General features: G+C 44.1%; 1 protein-coding gene across 8 annotated transcripts in view; it reads right to left on the bottom strand.

The window, feature by feature from the left end:
- The window catches only part of TTBK1 (tau tubulin kinase 1), a 122,961-nt gene that overhangs the window by 17,259 nt on the left and 78,475 nt on the right, over positions 1 to 27,227 (bottom strand). For all 8 annotated transcript variants that reach the window (XM_055725466.1, XM_055725469.1, XM_055725470.1 and 5 more), the window contains 3 exons: positions 26,990 to 27,209; positions 23,159 to 23,334; positions 19,857 to 20,415 (listed from right to left, as the gene is read on the bottom strand). In XM_055725466.1, the coding sequence (XP_055581441.1) occupies positions 19,857 to 20,415; positions 23,159 to 23,334; positions 26,990 to 27,209 (955 nt within the window). The remainder of the gene's footprint in view (positions 1 to 19,856; positions 20,416 to 23,158; positions 23,335 to 26,989; positions 27,210 to 27,227) is intronic.

Genomic DNA, 27,227 nt, shown 5'->3' with positions numbered 1-27,227 from the left:
GCTCAGTACTGCCTTTAAAGCTACAGCAGGCTGCTTCCCCATGATCTCCCTGCTGCCCTCCCCCTGAGACAAACTTCCCCAGCTTCTTCAAACCTTCTGTTCCTAGCAATCCATGAGAACTTCTGGCAACTTGAGGAAGCCCTTCTGCTGTGCCTCCAGCTGCTGGAGATCTGCTTGAAGGGGACTTCCCTGAGATCCACTGCTTCAAGCAAGCTCAAGCCTCAGCAGATGAAGTTTCTCAAGCAAACCAGGAAGCACAACAGGTTACCTACAGCTTTTGTCTCCTCTCAGTAGAAATGACTACATCTACCTCCTACTTGAATAAGCAGTTGGTTAAATGTGGTCTGGACTCTCTCCTGCTTAACAGCAACTGAAGTCTAACAGGTGACACAAGGTAATGCAAAGGAAGGATATGCTGGTCCCTGAGATTCTTCATGGGAGCTGGAAAGTCCAAGAAGCAGAAATCAAGTTCCCGACATGACGCTAATTGTTCCATTGGGAATGGGAAGAGGCCTTAGTCCTGAGAGATGCAGATGGCACACAGACAGCAAGAGCCATAGTCCGGTCTTCTCCGTAACAGCTTTGATTTGGATACTATCAGGACCTTAGCATATCCTGGAAGTGACATTATCCTCTGCCAACATAGACTAAGCTTGTTTGGGACTGGGAGATCTGGCAGGATTGACAACAGTGAGTGGAAAAAAAATAGAATCTGAGTTTCTGAAGCAGCTTTCTTCAAACCAGCATCAGATGAGGTAAAAGTAGCAGGGGTCTTAGAGCTGCCACGCTTGCTTGCAGGATCTCCGCATTCCAAGAATCAGCACCATAAGTGTCAGAGAGATATTCTTCTTTCCAGCATCTGACCATCAAATGCTCCACAGCCTTTCTCTTTTTTTTTTTTTTCTTTTCTTCACCATGGTGACTAGGACAGTCCAGTCCTATGCTGGGTGAGTGCTCTGCTCCTCCCTATTTGTGCTTTCGTATGTTGTTAGGTTTGTGCCAGTTTTCCTAGCGTCTTGGACAGAAGCAACAGCTCTGTAAAGGTGGTACGCCTGCCACTTAGCTTCCCACCCCTGCACCCACCAGTGTCTCAGCAAGAGTCAAGGCAGAGCTCCCTGTGTGGGACCACCTCATTTTTATCAGAGACTCAAGAAATGGTGAGCAAAGTGGAAGGAAATGATAATCCAAAAATTATTCTAGTCCCAACTTAATAGCAGCAAGAAAGAAGAAGAAGAAGGATATTATGAAAGTTAAACATCTTCCTTAGTCATGAAAATAACCAGAAGTCAGCAGTGCTGAGTAAGAACCTGATCTGGCTTTTTTTTCAGGAAGGACCAAGCTGAAGGGGCAAGAGCCCCATGGAAATCTTCCTTGTTTCACTTATTCAGAGGAAATTTGCCATTACTGTGTTTCATGCTGCCAGATCAATTAATTGCACTCAATAAAACTGAGAAACTTGTTGGAGTTGTTGGAGGAAGCCCTGGGGATTCTTATGAGGCAAGTGCACTAGATGAGGTAACCAACTTGAAACACTTTGCATATGAAAAAATAAAACCTCCAAACATAAAGCCATTTTCTTTTCAAACACTAAAAGACATGCAAGTAAATGTAAAATGGGGATTGCTTCCAATCCCCAGGTTACATGGTTAGCAGCTTGTTTAAAATGTACATTCATTGCAACATCATTTTTTTCAATGGCGGCTGTAATACAAAGGAGTTGCAATACATCAAATAACACTTAGAAACATTTCCCAGAAATTAAATCTTTGCACTGTCCCATGGAACTGCAAATGCAGGTCTGTGTGTTATAGCAACCCAAACACAAAACACATGGTATAAAAATGAAACAAAAAGGAAGGTAGTACCGCAGTGATCAGCCTTTATGCATTTTATTTAGTATTTTAACATTACCCAGAATAGGTGTTTGCATACTAATAAATTACGTCCCAGGTGGCAGCAGTTCCTGTCACCAGAACACTCTGCCACCAACTGATGGCAAAGGGATGTGTATGCTACAAGACACTGAATGAAGAAAACTGGACTGTGCCAGGCTGCTGAAATCAGATCTGCAAAGCGCAAAGGAGGCCAGGTGTGCCATCTGAACCTGACACCACAAGGATACTTTCTGTAACCGACTGAGATCCTTTCTTTGCAACAGCCTTTTGAGCACTTGGATGTGTGCAAAGTGGCCCACCCCGGCACAGAAATGCTTCTGTAAGGCATGACCATGCGTGGCCATTCACACTCCACGTGTGTGTCAGGAACATAGACAAACATGCATACAATCAGAAATGGAAGCTCCAGCAAAATGCACCCAACAGCACCCTGGGGACCAGAGTGACATCAGGAAGCACATCTGGCTTACTTTGGTCAGCCTCTCCAGAAACTGTTGTCTCCTCCAGTCACTTTGGGGAGGGCTGGCAACTACAAGGGGAAGCAGGTCAAGAAGAAAAGCACCCCATGTTCCCAGCTGAGAAATACCTGGGGCAATTTAATCACTATAAACACTAACAGGAGTTTACGGATTTTCAAGGCTTCAGACCTTGTCTGCTAGGAAAAGCAGTTTTATTTTCTTCAGCTAGCCTCCTGAAGCCCATCTGTTTACTGCCAAGGAGAGCTAGACAAACACACAATAACTATCTCCAAATAGTTCTTTCCCATTTGTCACCAAAGGAAAAAGGGAAAAGGAAAAAATAAAAGCTTCTCTTTTGACTAGACTGGGATAAAAGAGCCCTTTCTTATTCAATGTGAAAGTTGCGAAATGGTCTCAGCTCCAGGTAAAGTTCTGAGAGTGGTGAGAATAAATCTCCACTGACAACCATTAATAAAATGTGTCATTCATCTAACCCAGCGGTTTACAATAAAAATAAATCAGGTCATTGACGCAGTGTTCTGTGGATGTAATACGAAATGTGACTGGATACCACAGAGACTCCCAAGACTCCATGTAGCCTAAGGAAGAGATGCTCGACCTGCTGGGCAAACTTGGTGGGTATCTGTCACCAATCCCTCCAGAGCAGCAGTTAGAAAATTGCCCCCTATTTTCAAGAATAGTCTTGTGCCGCTGCCAAGCACTTAAAAAAGATCCACATATACACATCACGGAAGATTAATTGATGGAAGTGTGAGAGGGAAGGACGTTAGAAACCAGGAAAAGGACTGAAAGACGTCTTTCCATGCTTTCTGCTCTTCAGTCTCACAGTGTGCCCTATTGTTGAGCTATTTTACAATACAGGACTAAACTAGCAATGGCTATATTTTCTTGCCTTAATTTATTTACATAGGATCACAGCACCAGATTCAAATAGTGCATTTTTACATGAGACAGCAAGTTAACTTCCTGGTGACTTGCAGTCAAAGAAATGCTTCAATGATATTTGTCGTATTTGGTATATAAGTCCCACCCTCTGTCCTCACAATTTCCAGATCATGAAATAATATTCTGCCTCCTGAAATTCTCTCTGTGCAGTCAAACTCTCGCATCTGGCTTCACCCTGACATGTTCTGAAAAGGATTTATTTGCTGCTGACTTCCTCCAGTGGTCCGGCACGCCAAACAGCAGGGAAGCAGCTCACAGGAGAAATAAAGCACTTGGGGATCCCTTGGGTTCAGAGGCCACAGGAAGGTACAGCACTGGGACTATTGGTTTTGTTTCTGAATACACTCTGGAAAGGCTAAACTGAGGTGTTTGCGCTTGTTTCCCATCTGATTGCAGAAGTCGCCTACTAAAAAACAAATGACCAAGTCTCTCAGAAGAGGCCGTACGCTTTGGGGTAGTGTGGCAAGTGATGAAGATGGAACTGAAGCCTGGTGATGCTACCAAAACAAAAGGTAGTTAATGAGGTACCGATGAGGTAGTTCAACACTCCCAAGTGAACCCTCTGGAGGAAAGGCTGAAGCACAGAGCAATGTCCCAAACGACATTTGTTTTGTTTCTCATCTCAAAGTGCCCACAGCCTTAGAGGAGTTAGAAAAGAAGGTGTATGTTAATGGGCTTCAGTCACCTTTGGAAAAGAAATGCAGCCCAGCTACTGAAGAGTCACTCAACCTCTCTGCCTCGTGAGCAGGCTGAGAAAGGTGATGAGGGCACCTTTGCTTATTATCACTGATCCACTTGAAACAATAGACCTCTTTCCAGAAGTCCTATGTGCAAAAAATATACCAAAATCTGATTTTTTTCACTTCAAAAAGGAAAAAAGATTGACTGGTTCTTAAAGGCACTTTGCCTTCTCATAGAACACCCGGGTTTGAGTGCCGCAGGAGCAGCTGGGGAGAGCTAAGTGCCAAATGAGATTGCAGAAGAAACACAGAGCTTGTTTAAAACAAGATAATTTGATGGCCTAATGCCAGTGGCACAGCCCAGGTGAGGGAAGAACTGTCATTATTTGTGCCAAAGCCAAGAACACCAATCCTCATGGAAAAAATCCACCACCCTGTGGTACCTCCAGGTAAGACAGGCAGTGAGGAAACACCAGTGTGAATTAAAGTTTAGAATCAATGGACAAAGCATCAGCTCTGTTGCACTTCAAATTGCCCTGGCCTGGCTGTTTGAAATAACCTATTTATTTCTATTTTTATTTGGACTCCTTCCCTACAACTCCCAGGCTGGACAATGGGGACAGGCACTTTTGCCAGTCCAGAAAACATGCAGTTGGAAGAGCTTCTACAACCTGCAAATGGAGTTAAAGACATTTTCTCACTCACTGAGATCAGGCACTAATTTAAATGGAACTTAGGGACAAACTCACAACAACAGAAGTGGTGTTTAACTGGTGATCTATGTGGTTTGCAATCACAGATGGTAGCTCTGTCTCAAGGGAGAGGGCGTTGCTGGCTCTCTAAAATTAGCTGTTCATGTACACAATAATTTTGGGGAGATTGCCAAGTCCTAAGGATACCACGACCTGAAACTTGTGAAAATGTCCTGAAAATGGAGGGTATCTTCCATCATCATCTTTGACATCAAACTGTCTTTAAACAACATGATCACTACTCCTCACAGAGACTCTGTGCCGGGCCAAGACTGCCCCAAGTGCCACAATATGCCATTTTCCACGGTTTCCTCCCAGGAAATCAGAGGGAGGGAAGGCAAGAGGCTGATCAAAGCGCTACAGGGACTACATGGTGCAACATGAGACAGGCAACGCAGAGGTAACTGGTGCAGGAGGCAAGCCTTGCATACTCTTGGGAATGGCAAAGGTAGGAGGCAGTGCAGGTGCCCAGGGATGCAGTAAGGATGAGAGGGATGCCTCGTAGTATGCGGGAGATTGCATGAATGGCAACAGAGGCAAACCACAGGGGCAGGTGAATGTGTGTAGTGGGAAACGCAATCGCAACCGGGGCGGAGTAAAAAATGTTTGTCACATGGGGAAGAGATGGGATAGGCAAGGGTGAATGAAAAGGCAACTAGATCTAAGACAGCTTCTCAAGCAGTGAGGCGAAGACGAGGGGGGCTCTGCCTCCTCAAGACTTTGTATGTGAAGCCTACCAACAGCTCTGGGTTACAGCTGACTCCTGTTGTTCTTGCATCCAGATTGAGGTTTAAAAATAAACTAATTGGGTGGCAGCTGAGCAGTGATATCTCTGCTTATGGAGCAGTGGACGAGATCCCAGAGGAGAATGTCAGCCAGTCCTCGAGTCAGCTGCCTTATCTCAACCCAGTCTGCAGGACAACATCCAAGTAGAGCTTCTTCATCCTGGGCTGGGAGGTGTCAACTGCCAACATCCTTCACAGCCAGGTGGTGCCTGCTGCCTCCCAGCACTGGAAGGGAGAAGGTGTGCTCCAGCCCTCACCCTCAGCTGAGTACCTAGGAAATGAAAGGCAGCTAGAACAGCTTCCTATGCACTCCTCAAAAGTCATCTGGACATAGGATTTGAGAGGTGAGCTGATCTGCCTCTGTCCTTGGGGACCCTAAGAGAATCACCACATGAACTACAGGAAAAAAGCTGAAGGAAAGGTCTTGGAGTCAACATCTCCATGTGGAAAGGAAAGCATAGGTCCAGGCTGGAAGTCTCTAGGAAGCAGAAAGACACTTAGCCCAGCAAACACAACCTCTGAACCGGTTTGTCCTTTTTGGAGCAACAGTCTTGCAGCAGCCTTGACCACCACAATGTCCAGGTTCAGACCCACAACAAAGAGAAGGAGTGGAAGAGCAAGAGATACTTTTCTTCATGAAGAGGTTGCACAGGGATAGGATTGTATCACCTATACGGCTGTCTCACAGGACATTTCTATCTTACATTCTGTCATCACTGTAACAAAAGAGACTTCAGTGAAAGAGGTGATGCGACATAACTCTTCCACTTACCTGCCCCTCAACACTGGCAAAAAAGTATGGGAATGGTGGACAAAGTCAGGTCCACAAGGGGGACTTCCTCAGAACGGGTATATCAGCAGGTTGCTCCTACGCAGATACACTGGCATCTGCAAAGCTGCTCCTTTGTCAGCAGAGTTTATGTTCAGCCAGCCCCTCCCCCCTAAAACCTCCACTGAAAGTGAATGTGTGCAGGCATAACTACATTTACCCAATTCGTGCTAGGTTAACCCAAGCATTTACAGTAACATTTTCAGAGAAATCACGTCTCATTAGCTCCTTCCTATGGGAAGGAGTCTGGGGAGAGAGTGATAAATAGGAAACGTCTCCCATTCTGCATAGAAAGAAAGTGAAAGGATCCAAGAGACTAAGATATAAAAAGATGGCTTTTGTATGTATGTACGACTGATGTGCAGTTGCTCACAGAAGTAGAGCATGAGATCCTAGCAACAGCTACCTCTCCTTCTGATGCTAATGATCTCTGTACTGTAAAGGAGTGGCAAATACTCATTTCAATCCTCATTTTGGATTCTGAGAAGAACAAGCACTATGTATAGTGGGAAGTAAAAAAAAAAGAACACCTCTTTCAGGATGCAAACCCTGGGTTTGGGCCCTTCTAATGAACACAATTTGCCTAAAGAGTCTGATGCTGAAAGGGAATCTTATTTCACTAGTATTGATTTACACTGACTTACTGCAGCTGACGAATTTGAGGAACCTTATCAAACATAAGAGGAAAAATAACTAGTGCCACTAACTTTTCAGCCTGTAGCCCCATGATCACTTTTTGTGTTGACAGCCCTCCATCAGCTGTTTTTTCCCCTGCTGACCCTGGCTTGCCAGTGCTGTCAGTTGTGCACGTGGACAGTGAACCAACGTGGGAAATGAGCCAAAGCTGCAAACATCTTTCCTTCTCCCCGTGCAGGTCTGTGCAGCCACATGAACACCGGCATTGGCACAGGGGAAAGGGCTGAAAGGGCCGGGTGGACTGGGGTGGGGGTAGGAGGGTACCTCTTGGAGAACCGACACTTCTGTTCCCCTAACTTGACCATGAAAGGGCAGCCTGCAGTGGGGAATGGCTGCTTGCCACTGCCTTTGAGCTTTCTAGTTGTTTGGGGTTTTTTGACAACTGATTTGGGACATATTTACATTTATAATTGCAGTCATTATAAATGAAACACAATAAATAAATGCAATATAAATGTAATCTACAGATTTGTTTTTTAGAATCGCACTGTAACTAGTTTTAATATTAATTTATTACATTTCCATATATATAAAAAGAGAGCTATTTTCACATTTCTTTAATTTGCCAGTGTTCCTCAACAATATGTGGATTCCACAGTAATTATTACAGCCTTAGATGAAGATGTTACAAAAATCTGCAACTTGACTATTTTTAATACTCTCTGCATACTACTGTAACATCAGGATTCCAGCCATTAGCACCAATTAATTTGTTTAGAATTAAATTGTAAAAGACATATTGATCATAAAATAAAACTTCCCATAAAACCCAGGTGACAGCAACATGTCCAATTATTCTGGTATAGAGCCCAAATTCAATGGTTTAACAGGATTGGTTTAGAAATCAATATCCCACCTTACAGAATCTGAACAGCGAATAATTCAGTGTCTTTCAATGATGTATTTCAGCAGTTTACCACCCATGTCTTTAAAATGAGCATCTTTCTTCTAGTTTGACCTCTGTTACTTTACCTTCCAGCACCTCGACCCATATCTTTGCCTGGCAGATTAAAAACCTCTTTTGCTCTCTCCAGGCAGGTACTCCTAACAGCAATCATGTCACCTCTTAGTCTGGTCTTTAATGACAGACTGCATTTCTTCAAGCTCATTCTACAAGGCAGGTTTTACAGAATCAAATGATTCTTGTATTATTTCTCCTTTTTTAGGTTTTGAAAACATTTTTTAAAAATTCCAGACAAGATTTGGATTCGATGTCTGGTAGTGGTCTCACCATTACAAAAGATCTCTCCTCTGCTCACATCTTCATTTTCCTGCTGATACATCAAAGAAGACTTTTTAAATTTTTGTTTTGCTGTAGCAGCATAATGAGAACTTACATGCAGCTAATTATTCCCTCTAACTCACATCTCATTTTGGGAGACAGCACCTCCCCCCAGGGCACAGTTTCTCACACTCTGTGCACGTGACCTATATTCTTCGTACTTGAAACATGACCTTGTCCCTGGCTGAATGTAAGAATTAGTCTGAATGCAAGCCACTTATCAAGTAATCCAGATCTTTCTGCAGAGCTGGCCTGCCGGTATTATTTTATCAAGCCAACCATATTCCTCTCACTACAAACTTTCTCCTCAGTCATTTCTTTTCTCCTCTTGACAGCCACTAAAGGTATGGAATAGTGCTGAGCTAAGGGCAGAAGATCAGGAGTCCTAATGAGAAACATCCCCACTTGTAAGAGATACCAACATATAAACATATTTTGTTTGGTTAGTTGGTTTAAAATTTATGAATTATTTTAATTAGAAGAAAGTCTTACTGAAGTCTATATAAATCAACTACCTTTATCGATCAGACTTTCAGACTTAGAAAAAGAACAGTATCAAGTTTACTTGGCAAGAACAGTTTCTATATATAACCATGATGAGCAGCATTATATCCATTAGTACACTTCAAATTTTATGTATGGATCACCTAGTCATTGTTTTTGTCTGAAATGGGCAGGTTAGGGTTTATAAATACCCTATTATTTTTTAATTTAATTTAATTTAATTTAATTTAATTTAATTTAATTTAATTAAACAATTATTCTGTTTGTTCCCTTTTTTCACTGGCAAAACTAAAAATTGTTTTTTAAAAAATTAGAACAACAGAAATTTTCATTCCTAAAATCGACCTTGAAAAATGAACATCAGTATTTTGGAGGTGATGAACTAAAAAATTATTAAGAGCTACTGATTTTAAATCTACTTCTTTCACAAATTCCATTTTCTCCGGAATCTGCTTTTCCATTGAAGTCTCCTGAACATGGAAAAAGTAACATCAAAGTAGAGGCTACTTAAGGAAATCATCCCTTCTTATGTCACTTTGAGAAAAGCAAAGTCTTGTTCTTTCTGGTTTCTGTGCTCAACAAGAGAAGAACTGCCAAATAGGATTACGCTACTGGTTAATTCAGACTGAGGATTTCTGGCAATATCCAGTGTCTTTTTTGAAAATAAAACTGATCAATAAATTGCAAATAAAAATTTTGTCTGAGCAGTGAAATGTCCTGTAAACTCATTTTCTTGCGGCAAATCAACAGAAATTGATGTCATTGATTCAAGAATGACTGTGGGAAGAGACTGGTCATGCCTTCCCAAGGAAGGTGTGCTGCCCTCCCCATGGCCATCCCTGCACTCACCGGGATGCTCTGTGGGCAGGCGGGATGCAGCGCATGCCCAGCCTGCCTGAGCGAGTCCTGTGGCGTGCAGACCCACCCGGCCAGGCCCTACAAGCTTCAGAAAGCACTGCCCACCCAGTCTGGGGTTGAACTACCTGGGATTGCTTATAGAAGGGTGAATCTGATATTGAGGGAGCCTCAGGCAGGGCACGTATACCTACAGAAATCAGTATTTGGAAGGAAGCATTCACTGTAACTCCACTGGAAACACCTTACCTATGCATAATACCTCCGTGTCACAACTTTCTTCCCGCACCCATACTTATCCCACACCATTATCACATCTGCCTGAGCTTTCTAGATGTTATTCTTGTCTGTATCCTGTGCTTATGTACTTTCTGCTGAGCATTTTACTTTGGACTTGCACTTTCCTAAAGCCCTGAGCACCAGCAATGACCCCTTCTTCTTTAATCTTAACATCCATACTGCCTCTTCTCCCAGAACACTGGACCAAAGGCTCATTTCAATAGAAGACAGCTACCACATTCACTTAACTACAGGTGGTCTTCATACAGCCGGCATTCTACATTGCAGCTATCCTGAGAAGGGCAATACATCGTTGCAAACCCCAGAAATAAGGATACTTGTGACAATTTAAATTAATCGCGATTTCCCTTTTCATCTGAAATTCAAGTCAAGTTTTAGACAAGGGCTCCAGGAGCTCTGTATACCAAGTGCTGAGACCAGTTTATTTCTCAAGTGAGATCTGTTATCACAGGCGTTTCCAAGCAAGGCCAGGAAGCAGGGCTGCTCTGCCACTGAAAAGCTGCAGATGCCTAAATTTTCTGGAATTTAGAAACAGCTGGATTAGTAAGAAAATCCTTGCTATCCAACTCTTGACAGTCAGCGCCTCTGGGGGAAGGCAGGTAGATTTGGAGCAGCTTAGGAGTGCAGAGCAGACAAACAGGTCCACTGCCATGTAACAGAGGCAAAGCCAGAGAGACGGAAATATGTGGTCACTGCATGGAAACAAAACTGCAACAAAACCAAGGGGATTTCCAAAGCCAAAGCAACAAAGATACATGATCGTAACTCCACAAGAGGGACAAATCCTGAGGTCCTGCCTCAGGTGAGCTTCCAGTGGGAGTCTGCCTATATCTAGATGGAGTAAAAACTGCCTACAGATTTGGCCCAGTGTAAGATACCAACAAAGATGCTTGAACTGATTTGCCTGGGGAAGGTAACGCTTGCTGATACCTCCACGGTCTCTCCACTCCAGTCATAATTTGACAATGTTTGTGGCTTGATTGCATGTGTTCAGCGAGGCAGCCCTGCACTTCCTACCCCAAGGCTGCAGGTTACGCGAGCGAGTCTCTGAGATGAGCCCTGGCATCCACCTCTTTCACACATCACACGTTCACCATCTGCGCTCTCATCTTCGGCCATGCTGCCACCCCTCACCCAGGCTGCTGGGAGGTTTAGAAAGGCAGATGTTTTCAGTCTCTGTGGGGTCTGGTTGCAGGGGCTTTGGAAGTTACAGTACCTTAGGCCAGTTGTCTGGGATTCAATATTGCATTATGTAGTGACACATTGTGGGCAGGTGGGATCTATTATTGCATTATGGAGGCTGCTGCTTCCCTGAACAGGCTATGTTTTGTGTGTGAAGCGGGCCCACACCTGCTGGAGCTGGGACCTGGAAATGCGGAGGACGGAAGGCATGAGTCTGTGGTTTCCTGCCGTGAGGGGCATATGCCTGCGGTGGGGCATGCGCACAGGGCTGCTCTCCGCTGAACGGCTGCGCTGTATGAAAGTGCCACCAACGTGAGGGTAGTGTTCTGTCTCCAGGGTTGAGGAGGAGAAAACGGAGGACGCCAGTCTTCTCAGGGGGCTGTACCTCGGGAGGGAGTGCTGAGAAGGCCTGTCCTCCTCCAACTGAAAAAGACCAAGAAGAGTGGAGGAAAAGGTGTCAGGCAAAGACTTGACTCGCCCCTGGTTTGTGATGCGCATGCTGCAGACATCTTCACTGGCGGATGAAAAATGCTTTTGCTCTACGTGGGGCTTACCTACTGCTCTGTGTCTACAAATTCCCGGGGATCCTACAGGCACCATGGGAGCCTGCCATTACAGAGGGCCTGCCATGCTCTCCCCAGCCACACGCGGACATGAGTGACAGCAGCAGTGTCAGGCTCTGCTACGTCAGTCCCCTCCTCTGGCTCTTCAGGCCACACGCCTCACCTCTGTTCCTCTGGCATCACTCATCTTGACATGTCATTAGGCTATCCATACATCTTGCATATAGAAACAGTCAAACTCTGAACACACTTGGAAACCATGTGTATGAGAAAAGGTGAAACACCTGGTACCAAAATGATCCTATGGATTTAAAAATGAGGGATTCTTAAGGGCTCTTTCAATTAGTCTTATTAAAACTGCTGCAGGGATTTGCAAAGGCAACTTTGGGGGCTGTTAGTGGACTTTCCTTTTCTCACACTTGCACTGCTGGCCTCCCAATACACTTCTATATTGAGTACCTGCAGGGGGAGCATTAATACTTGTAGTTTTGGTAAGCGGAGGACTGGCAGCAGCTGGAAAGGCAGGCAGAGTGTAATTCTCCTTTCAGTGAGAAATTCAAAACACAGAGCCGTGGGAGGACGTGAGGAGAAGATGCACATTTAGGTCCCTTTTCTGCTTCTGTGATCCTGGGATGGCCAGGAGAGGTAGGAAAGCATACACAGAGGGCAGCTTGTGCCAGGATGAGATCGCAGCTCCTACGCTCCCTTTACGCAATGCATTAACAGGAATGACTTCAGATTCTTCACCGTGAAAATGCTAAGCTGTTCCTCCCCTTTCTACCTCTGCTATGAAACTAGTGCTTTCACAGGGGTTAACAACCTCAGTTTCCAAAACCAGATCATCATCCCTAGAATTACATTTTTCCTTTCAAATCCATTCCCTTCCTTGTGCTGCATTTCTTTTCAGGAAGTCTCTGCAGGTTTCAAAATGTAATTGGGAAATGTGAAAAGGCAATATTGTATTTTATTAAGCCAACACTGCTCTTCTTACCTTACTAGAGATGTTGCCCTTGCCAATGATATGAAAAAAAAAGAGCTGAACTTCAGTCTCATCTCTTTCCTGTCACCTTCAGTATCTTTGCAGTGCTTTGAGGTGGGTAGCTTATCTTCATATGTCTGAGAACTACTCAGCTTGTGGTGGGCATTAAATGTGAAAAGCAATTACTCACAGTCCTGAAGGTACTGCATAGATCAGACTCTCAGATGTAATGCTGTCATACAGAGTACTTGAGAGAGAAAGAAATTCTAGCCAGCAGCTCTAATTTCTCATAAAGACAACCATCTCTTCTGTGCGTAGATGGTGTAGAAATTCAGTCCTGGGTGTACTGTTTGTAGGCTGCACAACTAAGTATACTGGAATTATTTTTGCTCCATGTTTGGGCTCAGCATATTGTACAATTTCCAATGTATGTATCATCCCAACGTGGTAAAATACTTCTCCCATCAAAAAGGATCACTCTAGCTACCCAGATGGACCTCCTTTACAGCACAGGACCAAGGACCTTGCCCAGGCCACGACAGGACAAACTGCAACACCCCACCAGCAAGCGCACTTAGCTGTTGCTACCTCCTGGCTGAAGCTGAGGTTACAGACACACCACTTTTCTTCGCTGATGCTCTAATGCATAAATTACACTGTCAATGCTGGAGGTGCTGCCCCCTTTTATCCCTTTGCCCTTGGCAGCAATCAAGGCTGGATCACCTTCCATCAGGCCTATTCTGCTGTTTGGACAGGAGCAGTTTAACACCTCTAATATGAAGTTCCAGAAAAATACGTTGATAGAGCTCGATATATTTTAAAAATATAAAAAGTAATTTGGAATTTCTGCTGGGCTTAGGGTTTTGATTGTTATGACCTGTATATATGTATATATAACGAGCACACATGAGCATTACTTCTCTTATAGTATCACCCTTCTGCTCATCCTTTATTCCTAGCACAGGACAGGAACCTTGAATCTAAAGAGTGTGAGGGACAGAGGCCAACTCTACATACATCCTTCTCCATCACCTGGCAAGTTCTTCCCCTGTGGAGGGAAGCCAGAAGAGCTGAATGTCAAAGAATTGCATCATCTACGATAGGCAGCAAGTGCAGCTCAACACTGAGTGAGGGGCAGTGAGAGTCTGCCCCTCTTCTGCAAATGTCCATTTCTCATCGCTGAGAAATGGTCCCTCAGGTCCCCTCAGAGCAGCCACAGATGATGCTGTAGAAGGGAAAATAAACCAAGACACACACCACCTTTTCACATCAAATTTTCCCTGCTGCTTTCTTCCCCAGCCTACCTCTCTGCCCAGGGTTATAGCCAACCCTGAGAGCTTGCTGTGTTTTGCTTCTACCTATTGCTTGATTGTTTCAGCCTGGCTTTTCTTCTTTCTGCCTCAGAGCCAGTGAAGTTGTAGTTTCTGTCCTCTCCTCCTGCTGCCTGTAGGCACCCTCTGGGAGTGACAAGGATTTCCCTCATCACTACCCCAGGGTCTGAGGCCACAGAAGCCCAAAATATAACCCAGAGCAAGCCCTGCTCAGCTTTCAGTCCTCAGTGCAGATCAGAGTTCCTGCAGGTAACAGACCTGAGGCAACCCAGAGCTCTGCACCACATGAACCAGAAGACACAGTACAGATCACCCAAAACGTCCTGTCTTTGCTGTGAGGCAGCCCTCTCCTGTGTCTCTGTGTCCCTTTCCAAGGAGTATTTTATATCACCAACTCAAATCAGTGGAGGAAGCGTACTCCAGCACACTGGAGTCGCTGAAGTGGCTGTCCCCTGACCAGCTGTGCTGCTCCTGAGGGTATCAGGCAATGTCACAACTCTAGCATCCCTCAGATGAGGCACTGATGACGTTCAGGAGCATGGGGGCACCCGTAGGCTCAGCACCAGAACAGAGAGTATTTTCTTGGCTCAGTGAGGGTCTCAGCACAGTTTTTTACAGCAGAAAACAAGGGATTATAGGTAAAGTTGGACTCCCAGGTGAAGCTGGCCCAGGCAGCCTGTGCAATGTGCTTCCAACTGCCTCCTGTCTTACCTACAGTGTTATCAACACAGGTCTTCACACTGAGCACCCTTGAGTGATCTCTCAGCAAAGATGCCAGCAGTGGGGTATGGCTGGGAAGGACTCATAAGCTCCATAGCTGCTGCCCTCTCAGGGTCAACACATGGACAATTTTAAGTTCATTTGTGGCATTCTCCTGGCTGTGGGAGAAAAGTGGCCTAATATAGCACCAAGGGAGATTTTCTGAGTGATTCTAACTACACGGCTAAATTGGTGAGGAAATACACCACTGCCTCTTTACATTGAGACCTTTTCTAAAAGACAAACTCTTGGTTCTGGGAGATGGGAATGTAAGAGACAGTGTAAGCAAAATGCTCTCTGAACTCTGCAGAATACATCCAAGAACAGGTAAGGAAGAGTTAATATGAGCTCCCACTATTGCTTAACTTTTCTTGTGTTTTTTCAGTACAACATCATTTGGACAGGCATATTTTAGGCAGGCAAGTCTCGGAATATTTTGTACAATGCCAACTGCACTAGTGATAAGGGAGATTCACAGTCAAAAAATACCTATGATCACACACCTACAGTCAGAAGTAATTGCTAAAAATCATAAATGCATGAATGTTTGTATTTCTTTCCAACACAGAAGGCAGCAGTAAGTTGTCATCTCTGTCAAGTGTCAGTGAATTTACTCAGCATATTTAAGACCTTGACAGATTTTTAAATTACATTGCTAGGTGTGGATATAGATGATTTCCAACAATAATAGCAATCCTATGTCAGAATTAATATGTATACAAAAGTGCAGCATCGATCTTTTTTTCCCACTCGTTTTTAGCTATTACTATAGCCTTATCTGAACCTTAGTGCATAAAAATAAGCAGGGATTTATTAGAACATTCCTGAAATGCATACATTAAAGTAAACCCTAAGAGCTCTGTTAAACAGCTTTCTTGGTGCTTGGTGCTGCACTGGGTGGTGCACAGAGAGAAGGGCTTGGGCAAGACATCATTTCATGACAGACCTGTTCTCCCTCTCTATACCAGCACCTCCCATGAGGTCTACACTCCACTGCAGCTGCCTTCTTGTCAGCTGAAACTGGGAGATATCCAGTATGTCAGAATATTTGTGTCAGAAATTCCCCCAGGCTATTCAGAGCCTCCTCTGTACTTGACTTGCCCCACAGCAGCATCTGCTCACACCGTGCTCCCTCTTACACCCACGCACTTTCATAAGGACACCCCCCCACCTCACACTTGCACTACAGTGTCCTTCTGCCAACAGATTCATGTATTTGAACAAACACCTGAGCTCTAAATTAGGATAACTCCAGGAACTACAGGCTGGTGGTCAGCCTGGAAAGGGCATGGAGCAAATCCTCCTGGAAACCAGAAGGAGAAGAAGGTGACTGAGAGCAGTCAGCATGGATATATGAAGGGGAAACCATGCCTGCAGAGCCTGATATCTTTCTGAGATGAGATGAATGGGTGGGAGGTTGTTTACCTCGGGTTTTGACACTGTCTTCTGTAACATCCTCATAGAAAAAATGATGAAATATGGGCTAGATAAGTAGACAGTGAGTTGGACTGAAAACTGGCTGAGCTGCTGGGCTCAAAGCATTGTGCTTAGGGAAACAAAGTCCAGCTGGAGGTCAGCCACCAGTGGTGTAGCCAGGGGTTGACACCGGGGCCATTACTGTTTGACAACTTCATTAATCACTTGGGTCATGGGACAGAGTGTACCCTCAGCAGGTTCACAGATGATACAAAACTGGGAGGAGTGGCTGACACACCAGAAGGCTGTGCTGATATTCAGAGGTGCCTGGATAGGCCAGTGAAATGGGCAAAAAGGAATTTCATGAAGTTCAACACAGGGAAGTGCAAAGTCCTGCACCTGGGGGGGAACAGTACATGCTGGGCACCAACTGTCTGGAAAGCAGTTTGACAAGAGAAGTACCTGGAGGTCCTGGAGGACACTAAGCTGAACACAAGCCAGCAAGGTGCCCTGGTGGCAAAAAAGGGCTAATGGCCTCCTGGACTGCATGAGGAGGAGTGCTGCCAGCAGGCTGAGGAAGGTGATCGTTCCCCTCTACTCAGCACTGGTGAGGCTGCAGCTGGAGTGCTGTGTTCCAGTTCTGGTCTGCCCAGTACAAAGGAGACAAGGACATACAGGAGATGGTCCAGCAAAGGGTCACAAAGATGATGAAGGGACTGGAGCACCTCTCATTTGAGGGAAGGCTGTGAGAGCTGGGACTGTTTAGTTTGGAGAAGAGAAGGATCGGGGAGGGGGGTGTTCTCATCAACACTTATAAATACCTGATGGGAAAAAGAAGGTGGATTCAGACTCTTCTTAGTGGTGCCCCGTGAAAGGACAAGAAGAAATCCGCAGAGACTGAAATACAGGAAATTCCACTTAAACATAAGAAAAAGGGTTTTTACAATAAAGGCAATTGAACACTGGAAGAGGTTGCCCAGAGAGATTGTGGAGTCTCCATCCTCAGAGATACTCTGATTGAACACTGTCCTGAGCAACCTGCTCTGGTTGATCCACCTTGGAGCAGATAGTGGGATCAGATGATCTTCAGAGATCCCTTCCAACCTCAACCATGCTGTGTTTCTCCCATACTGTTTTTTTGCCAGAAACTAACAAATAATGGCTTATATATTGGAGACAGAGAATGGAGGAACAAAAAAACCCATTAGAGCAGGGATTACCCGTTTGCTCTCAGTTACTAGTCTATGGACACCAATGGATGATCACCAGTTTTTGGGAGATGAGAACAAGGTCCCAAATGGGTACAACAAACCCTATAATCTCATTCATGGCAGTTCTACATTTAGTGACATCTTTGCCTATCTTAAAGGCTCAGTTCATATTAAAAGTTAAGGAATATTTACTCACACACACACACTGTCTAATCACAGTTTCAATACAACCCAGAGGAAGCCCAAGCCTCAGCTACAGGAAACACCTGTCATTGGCAGTGAGGCCTTCAGTGTTCTCATTAGTTAAATCCTCGGTGAAATTCTTATTAGTGTCCCAACCAACAGTCCCTCCATCTCTGCTGTACCTATGGAGAACAGGCTTCTGCTTTCCTTTAGGCACCAAGTAATTTTTCCTTTGAGAGTTAACAGTTCTTTTTGTGACAGCAAATGGAAAAATATGGATGTCACTGCAAAGCTGTGAATATAGAGGCAACTGAAGGTTCCAAACATCAACAGAAGCACAACTGAATCACAGCCAGCCAAAGAAGTCTAGTGTTGGCCTATATGTACAAAGCTAGGCCCAGGAGTAACTAGAGGATATTTCAGAACACAGGGACCAAAAATGTGCGGTCTGCTGGAGAACCAAGGCTGTCTAATACATTAGTAGTTATCACCCACAATCCCATTAATTTACTTTTGTTGCCTGCTTTTTAAGTATCACTATGCAGTGATAAGCAGCCTTCATACTGCATCACACTCAACTCCCCCAGTCATTTCACACAGCAGTACTATGTGCTACGGCCAAGAAGGCACCTCCAGCCTTCCTTAGCTATGCTAAACATGTCAATGAAGTGTCCCTGCTGGTTCTCACAGCTGGTTCTTACCAGCCAGCCCTTGCCATGTTCATCACATCTTGCACATCTTGCACTGACCAGCCTAATAAGTGTACAGACAGAACAAATACACACACACCCTTCTAAACCTGCCAATCTTGCCTACACAATCTCTAGATACCTGGGGCTTCAGCATACTGCCTTTATACAGCAAACACCTCCACGTGGACCCTTACAACTGGACACAGACTCCACGACAAGCCTGTACTGCTATTACTCCATGCTCAGCGGACTGTCCTACTTGTGCCTGCTGTCAGTATTTCTGTCCTTCCTTTAAATGCTGTAGCCTCACGCACCCTATCAAGGAACACCTGGCCTGGCAGGCAAGGATTTGGTTTGATTCTCTTTACGTTGTTTCTTGTGTCATTCATTTTTGTTGCCAAAACTAACAGTCCTTTTTTTCTTGTACCTCTTTGAAAGCCACACAAGAGAAGAATCTGGGCAAGGCCTGAACAGAAGAATGTTCTTTTAACATGCTCCAGTTCAGTGAACGCTCCCTTAGAAAATATGCTCAAGAGGGAATGGGAGGTGGAGTTAATGGTCTTCCAGAGCAGACTGCATGAACGCCTGCCCTAGGAAAGGTATCACCGTGTACCTGACCCTGAGACTTGCCTGCTCTTTGCTGCTCTTCACTGCACTTTTGGACCCCACATGTATGAGATTCTCATTAACATACAAATACAAAAAGCCCTCAGGAGAACAATTTTATTGTCTCTTGCATGAACACTCTGGGACAGCCTTCTTCTGAATGTCTGAGAAATGAAGATTAGATATGACAGAGGAGCTCTGAGCCTAACAATACATCATGTTTTTCCAGCTAATCTAATAAATTACTTCCCACTAAAAACTGATCTTCTTTATACCTTCAGAGTACCACAGAAAAAAGCAGACTGAAAGAAAAACAGACCTCTACAACTATCTGGAAAAAACACAGTAGGTAAAGAACTTTTCTATGAGTAAACACCTGGTAGCAACAATACCAGTCACTAAAGTAAGGTTGACAGGATCTGATTGCTGGTTACTCTGAGGTTTTTATTAGGTATTTAGAAGAAAGTTTAATTTCAGGGAGTTACTTTATGATTTTCATTGCTGCAGGCCTTCCCAGTGCTGATGTATGGTTAGATTAGTGAGCATTCTGTTGCCATACACTGCTGTTGCTGCTGAGAAACTTTGTGGAGAAGATTTGCTAGTGACACCTTCATACAACTAAGTGGTCGTTAACAAAACACTGTGGGAGAGCAATAAGAGACTGATTAAAAGGCACCCACAACCACAGCTGTACTCCCCTCTTACCCCTGTGCCAAAATAACTGAAAGATCTTGGTAACAGTGTGTCCTTAGTAGGGGACAATGTTACTAGCTATAGGGAGCAGTTCTAAGGTGTTCACAACAGTTGCAAGCACTGTCAGGAGGAGTTTTGCAAGAGCGTCCATGCTTGGAATCACAGACTTCTCCAGCACAGCTGAGGTTCCCTAAGGTGATGCTAACCTAGGCAACAAGGTACAGACCCAGGGATCTTACCTGTCTCTGAGGACCAGTAGGTTCAGATTCTCGTCTCCTTTGTCGGATAGCTGGTGCTGAATGTAGGGGGGAGTGGGCTGGACTTCCTGTCTGCTGTTCATGTTTACTGTCAGATACTGTTTGAGAAGGTCCTTCATGTCTGTGGGAACTGTCCTCCTCAGTCACAGGCTGCATACCCCGACTTCGCCCATCATGCGTCTTCGGCCTGACTGCAGCATCTGTCCCCAGGCGCCTTCTCTCCTCACCCTCTTCAATAGGTCTTAGTTCCTCAGGCTCCTCATCCGTGGTTCCAGAGGTGCTTGGCTCAGCACCTGGGTGAAAGTCCTTCAGCTCTGTCTCCTTATCAATGATAACCCATTCCTTGCTATCAAAGTCCTCCTCCTCTGCAAGTGGCACTGAGCGGAAAGCATTGCTGAGGGCTTCATGTTCCACTGAAGCAGATACATCCATCCTACCACTTGCCTGCCGGTCAGCCTGGGCAGTATCAATGGACAGCATCTGGGCTGGCTGGGAGGAGCATACAAGCCGTGACGGAGAGCCAGGTAAATCCATTCGAGATCTAAAGACAGAACAGGAAGCCATTAAAAATACATGAGGTTTGTTTGTGGTTAAAGTTAGGGATCATAAGATGTGAGAGAAAACACGTATAGTCCTTCTCACACATTTCTTGGTACACATCAGAAAGATAGGCTTAAGGAAAAATACTTGTTTAGAATCTACAATGGCATAAAGATATTCCCCCTAAAGTGCTTCAGTATGACAGTCAATCCTTCCTTGATGACAGGATGGTAACCAGTTTCCCCCAACAACACCAATATATTCTTTCCCCTTTGGTAAGTTCTACTGCTTTGGCAGGGGAGGGGGGAGCACCAACCCAAACCACCCCTAAATCCTAAATCTACTGTTTGATTTAACAGCATCTCTGCTGGGCTTCTATAACCTTTTCAGCTGCACTGTGCTATCTCTATGGTGGCCACTGAGGCCTCTAAGGTGACCACATGAGTTCTTCAAAGACAGCAAGAACCATTGATCCCACTGTGCATAGATGACCTCAAAATACTTTGGAGGAACAGGAAGGAAATATGGCAAATATTCTTTTACAAAGGGTGGTATAATGTTCAGTGGCTCACGGTCTAAATAGCAGCAGCTTCTGCAGCTGTGCAGAAACACCTTTCAAAGATGCCCTGGAAGCTCCCTGTGCCCCAACAGCCCTGGCAGCAACTCAGCTGGAAAATCCTGTGGCAATTCTGTCTTTCTGCTCCACAGTGTTATGATCCGTGCTTCTCATTGGGCCTGCACCTGCTGCTTCCTTTGCTTCTCTGTCTACCACCGAGGCTAGCAGCTTGCTGCACAAAGCCAGAGTGTCTGCTGCCCAGTGAAAGACAGCTGCAGTGTGTTTTACAAAAGGATTTCGACAAGGACCATACAGGAGCCTTGCAGACTCTTCTGGGAAAAGCCTTCCATGTGTGAGAAAGCATGAGGAGAAAGAGAAATGACTGACCATCAGGTGAGGGCTGCTAAGCAATACTAGGTATCTTTAACACAGTGGAAGGTCAGAGCTGAGATGGAACGAATTACAAGCAAAATCGAAAAATTTTTGGTGAAGAAAGGGGAATTAGAGAAAGAGGTGAACCAAAGTTTGATGTAGAGAACAAAGATCTCAGCAAAAGCCATCTGATGGATCTGAAAGAAGCAAGCCTGTATTTGTTAAAGTCTTAAAAACTTATTATTGTGAATAGGGAACACTAAGTATGCAAAGTAAGAATTAAAAATGGTCTACACTCTGTGTGTGAAGAGCAACTGGATTTTGAAAAGCTGTTGCTAAAAGGATTTAGTCAATGTCTTCATTCATTCCCCAGCAGAGGAGAGACACCTGGAGTAAAAGATTTTACTCCAGAAAGCCAGAAGAATTTCCCAGTGCTGGGAGTCAGGTCTATGTTGTGAAAAGACAAAAACAGAATAAAGAGAAGACTGTGTGCCAGAGGGGGATTGTTTTTGCACCATATTTGGTGCAGGCTGCTTGGAAGATGAAAAAAAGATCTTGATTTTAAAAACAGGAGCTGAAGGAAGAAGGCAGGAGAAAGAGACACCTTTTGGATGATACCCATTTTCTATACTAAGTTAGCATGATGCTGAGTAGACAAAAAGAGCGGGAGAAATAAAGGAAGAAGTTAAAAGCATTCAATGAACATACAGGACTAATGTTGCTGACTGTTATAAATGCGGGGGTTTTTTTCTCCTTCCTACTTTAAAGACCCTTTCTTCTGGGCAAGAAAAAGAAGATGTAGCAAGACCCAAGATTTGTTATTCAAACTCTAAATTATTAATAGCAACACAATCAATCTTTCCTGAATTGCAGCTTTACAGCATTAAAGCTTCCCTCAGTCACCCAGAATAAACCAGTACCTAACAAACTGGGGGTAGTGTTAGGGGATCATCCTCTCTCTAGCTCTTTCTGACCCTCCTTCATTTCCAGCTACCGTCTCCTTGTGACTGTTCTGCTTGGCTGAAGTCTGTCAGATTTTCTTTGAGAAGGTGGCTTGTCTCTCCTCCACCTCTTTCAGAGAAGCCACCCCACCAGAACATCCTAGAGCCACAGTCCATGCCCTGACTTGCAATGGGAAAAGGACGGCAGAGTAACAAAGGATGTGAAGGAGGTTACCAGCACCAAGGACTTATGTCTGGTAATGTGTTCTACAGCACACAATAGTTTAAAAAGTTTCTTTTCATTATTTTTATAATTCTGGGGGTTTTGTTTATTTCTTTGCTGTGGATCTGAGAGAAGGTATTCCTATTACCCTCAAAATCATGGTGTAATGTGTACTTCTCACATGCAAACAAGTGCAATGCTATATGCTGAAAATGGAATACTATTATTACTATTAATGAAAAATAATGAAACAATGAAACCCACGAGATCAGGATCTACCAGCTAGCTCCCAGAATACATGCATCCCTGTATGTACACTAAAAAGATCCATTCTTCCCTCCCACCTCAGGCCAGCCAAAAGCTTTTTGACTGTTTACATTATCTCTGATTTGATGATTTGACTTCCCTCTGACAAATATCCATCCTTCTGTCTGTGGAGTTCAGCCCATCCAGGGACAGGATGAGATTCATTCCCACTTACTCTCTTTATTAACAGACATGAGTGTCTCATCAGAAAGATCATAAAGCCCATGAACACCTCCACCCAGAAATGAACTTCCAGTGCTTGCTAATCTAATGATTATGTTGGTCTCAACAGTCAATCCTCAAGACACTGCTAAAAGCAGCAGGAGACTACAGAGGGTGAGCAAACCTTCTTTCATGTAGATCTGCTTTGCCATCAGCTGTGGAGAGGCGTTCTGACTCAGGGCTGTTCACACGGCGGTATCTTAGGGAGCGCACTTGTGCAGTAGGGGACTCTGGAGGCACTCGGACAGGGGAACTGGGGCAGACGCCATTTCTCTGCTCCTCTTCCACCATGCACTGAGTCTGTAGGGTGTAAACACAGAGAACCTCAAAATCTGACCAAAGATGCTGATTTCCCATCCTTCACTGTTCTGTGCTTTCTCCCAGGATACAGTTTCAGCTGCATTTTCACAATCTACACATGCAATGTTTGAATGAATGCAAGGGCCTATATGCCCTGGCAATTCTCTAGTATTAAAACAAAGTATAGATTTTAAATCAATTCAAATATGCACACACCTTTACAAGGTGGCCTTTGCATTGCAATTACCCTGAATAGTTGATCCAAAGGAGTTATCATGGGCTAACCTACATACACAAACCCTAACTGCTTATCCAAGATGTCTAAGAGCCCTTGTTTGTCAATATTTGTCTGTGCAAAGTCCGTGCATTATATTGTAGTATATATATACTTTTACTTCTGATGAACTTGATATGACTAAGCTATCCTAATTCCCAAGATGGTTTGGCATTTTTTTGGTTTTTAAATTCTTGGTCCTCTAAATAAGTCCCCAAGGACATATACTCAATTGCAACATCTGTAAGAGCTTTCCACAGATCCAAGGTCACCCAGGGACCTGAACATGCCTGTGGACACTTGTGAGCATTGAGTGTTCATACTTTACCAGTACATATTTTCTGTTTTCAAATGGCCTCAGTGAACTTGTGTGGGATTTTTTGTTTTTTTACATTTAGCAGCAGACAAAAGAGCAAAAGTAGGTGCCTGTAACACAGCTGCCTTCTGCCTTCCACTGTGCTGCTTCCCCTTGGAAGAGAAGACCTGCTTAGACAAAAGTATAGAGGCAGAATGGTCCAAGGACTACAGCAGCAGTCTAGGATTTGCTTTCAGCCCTGTTGTGCTGCCAGCCATGCAATGTCAGCTGCTACACACCGCCTCTGTGTGGGAATGTGCATTGAGGTGCCAGTGCCAGTTCCTAGCACGGAGAGTGTTCACCCTTCTTTGCAGCATGCCCTACATTCACTTGCTCTCTGTTAATGCCAGAGGCTCTGAATGTGAGCAGGATTCTCAGTAAAATGCTGCTGATCAAGACAGCTGCCTTTGTGCATGTACTGTGTATATGGCAAGTCAGTCAGTGTCCATAAATTAGCAGATCTAAACTGTCTAGGCAGGGTTTGGAATGCATAACTAAGGAGCCTTTGCAGCTAGGGAGAGTGGAGGAGAAATTTCCAGCATTACAATGAAAGCACAATAGATAATAATGATTTAATGTATAATCCATTCAAGCCAGGAGAAGTTTAGTGACAAAGGAAGGCTGAATGTGTTTGTGAAAGGAGCAAAGTGCTGATGTAACCATAGGGTAACAGGCAGCTTGGTAAGGTTCAAGAGCAGAGAACTGGGGGAGTGTGCAGGAGAGCAGGAAGAGGCTTCTGGAAAAACACAGAATTAGAACTTTGATCCAGTAGAGGAAGGAGAACCAGAAGAAGGATTTAGAGAGGACAGTGACATTAGTCAAGTAAACTGTCCTTAGCATCGAAATGGGAGAAGTGGGACAGAAGGAGATCTGAACTGTGTGAACAGAGAAATAAGGATGACCTTAGGTATCGGAGAGAAAAAAAAAGGCAAGATCTACGCATCACCTAAATACAAAGAGCAAGACGGGGAGAGCCAGAGTCCTTCTAGTGCTACAAGACTGGAAGATGAAGGATAGTGAAGCTGTGACTAGCAGAAGGGTGCTGCTGCCCCCGCAGTTCTGAAAGACACAAGAGATGCCTGAGATTACAAGCAGAGGTGAAGCTATGCCCTTACATATCAAATCCGCAGCCTCCTTTTTTTCTCCATGTGGTGACGGTGACTTAAAAACTGATTCTTTCTCAGAGAACAGTCAGACTAAAGATAATAAGCCTAGCAGAATGAAAGGACAGGCAAGAGTCAGACTAAAGATAACAACCCTCACAGAGAGAAAGGACAGACTTCTTTAGCTTTGGAGAGCATGATGCCCTGGGCTCTATTTCATAGACTGCTGTGTAGCTACAGAGCTTGTCAGGACTGAAGTGCGCATTGCCATGCTAATTCCCTAAGCTCCTTTGCCAGTAAACTGACAAGAAACAGCATATCCCTTGGCAGGAGAGTCACCTGGTCATGCTGTAGATCTTGCAGAAACCTCTCCTGCCTCTAACTGCTGTTATATGACAGGGCTTGTGAATGACAGCACTGAGTACCTAAGACATGATGCACAACTAACAGGCAGAAAGGACATTTACGACTCCCTTGTGCCCATCTCAGTATGACTGAAGAGCATCGAGTCACCTGGTGGTTCAAAGGAACAGAAAAACACATAGGAGTTACCAGGATTTTTCTGTAATACTCTTTTTTTCCTTGTACTTTGTAGAAACAGAACTGTTCCACTCTACCAGGCTTTTCTTATTTCATTTTTCAAATTTTCAAATGAGAACTTCTGGGAATGCAGACAGTTTACCAGTGGGAGACGAGAAAGTGATTTGAACTTGGTTTACAACTTTCTGTATTGGGGAATGCTGCTGGCAATGTTCCATACAGATAACACATTGATCCAAATGATCTGCACCAGTGAATTTTAAGCAAGTTAGATGAGATTATTTCTTGTCTATGAATAATGTTTTCTAATAAGACTAAGAATAGTGGAGATACCTATAAGGCTGAAAGGACTAACTCTGTGCCAGTATAGACTGAAGTGAACTCTGGTCAGACCCAGAAGACCGGCAGATTTAACAGGCTAGTCCACAAATGTCCATTAAAGACAAGTTTGTGAAGTGAATCCGATATGCCCTGATAATATTTTAAGTCTGTTTGATGAAGGTTTCTCTGCTAACAGATTTTTTATCTGTATCATGTATCTGATGTCACGCCAGGTGACATTCTGATTTTTAAGCAAGACTTGAGATCAACACAACAAATACTAATTTACTCACAATATCTAAGTGGATCTAATAAATAACTGATAGATTCTCATACTTAACATTTTCTATGGAATCACCATTCAGTGGGGATGCCTCCAAGAAATTAGGTAATATTTACAAGAAAAGACTGAGAAACAGCTTGGGGATTATGAGGAACACCAACAGAAGTACACACTTCATGCAAGCTAAAAAATCTAATATGATCTTGGAATGCAGAAATATGACAATATTAAGTGATAGCTTCTTTCATTCTTCACAGGGGTGAAACCATTAGTAGATGCTCTTTATAGATTGTGCTGCCCTTAGAAAGGAAAGTTAAGAACTGGAAGAGAAAAATCAATGATAATTCAACACGTGGAAAAATACAGCTTATGAAGACATCTCTGAAGAAATTTATTTACCCAAGACGTTAGGACACAATAAAATTTTGGTGTACAATTTCCAAACCTGGGACATTTCTGATATTGTTTCAGCTATGCAAGGACAAGAATTCCATTGCTTGAAGTATCAAGGTCCTAGATAACAGTATGATTGTACAAAAGATTTACTCTAGCATTATTGGCCCCCAAAATGTCATTTGCATAAAGATCCAAATTAATCCCAATGGCTTTTACTCTGTAAAAAAATTGTTTGCAATTTCCCATTACCACAGGGAAATTCCAGTGCTTTTTGGTCTGCGCTATGTAGGATGCTACACAAGTAGATCTGAATGGCTTCTAGCAGTCTATGAATCCATTACCCTAAATCCAACAGCCACAGGAGACAAATAAATGTTCTTTACTTTGCTGATGCTGATCCTGAGTTTGTTGCGATTCACATCTGTCTCTTCCCAAACTTCAGCCTCATTGAAAGCCGTGTTTGGAGCCTGACCGAGACCTTCCGCTGGCCGGCCTGACAGGATGGGGGGAGCATTCTCTTGATCACTCAGATGTTCACCCTGTAGGACATCCTCAGTGTTCTCACGAAGTAAGTCCCCAGGTACTGGAGTGACATTAACCACCCTATGGAAGAGACAAGAA

Source organism: Falco cherrug, chromosome 13 (genome assembly GCF_023634085.1).
Source record: "Falco cherrug isolate bFalChe1 chromosome 13, bFalChe1.pri, whole genome shotgun sequence".
NCBI classification, from domain to species: domain Eukaryota; kingdom Metazoa; phylum Chordata; class Aves; order Falconiformes; family Falconidae; genus Falco; species Falco cherrug.
Note: the sequence above shows the minus strand (reverse complement) of the source record. Positions and strands in the feature narration are given on the sequence as shown.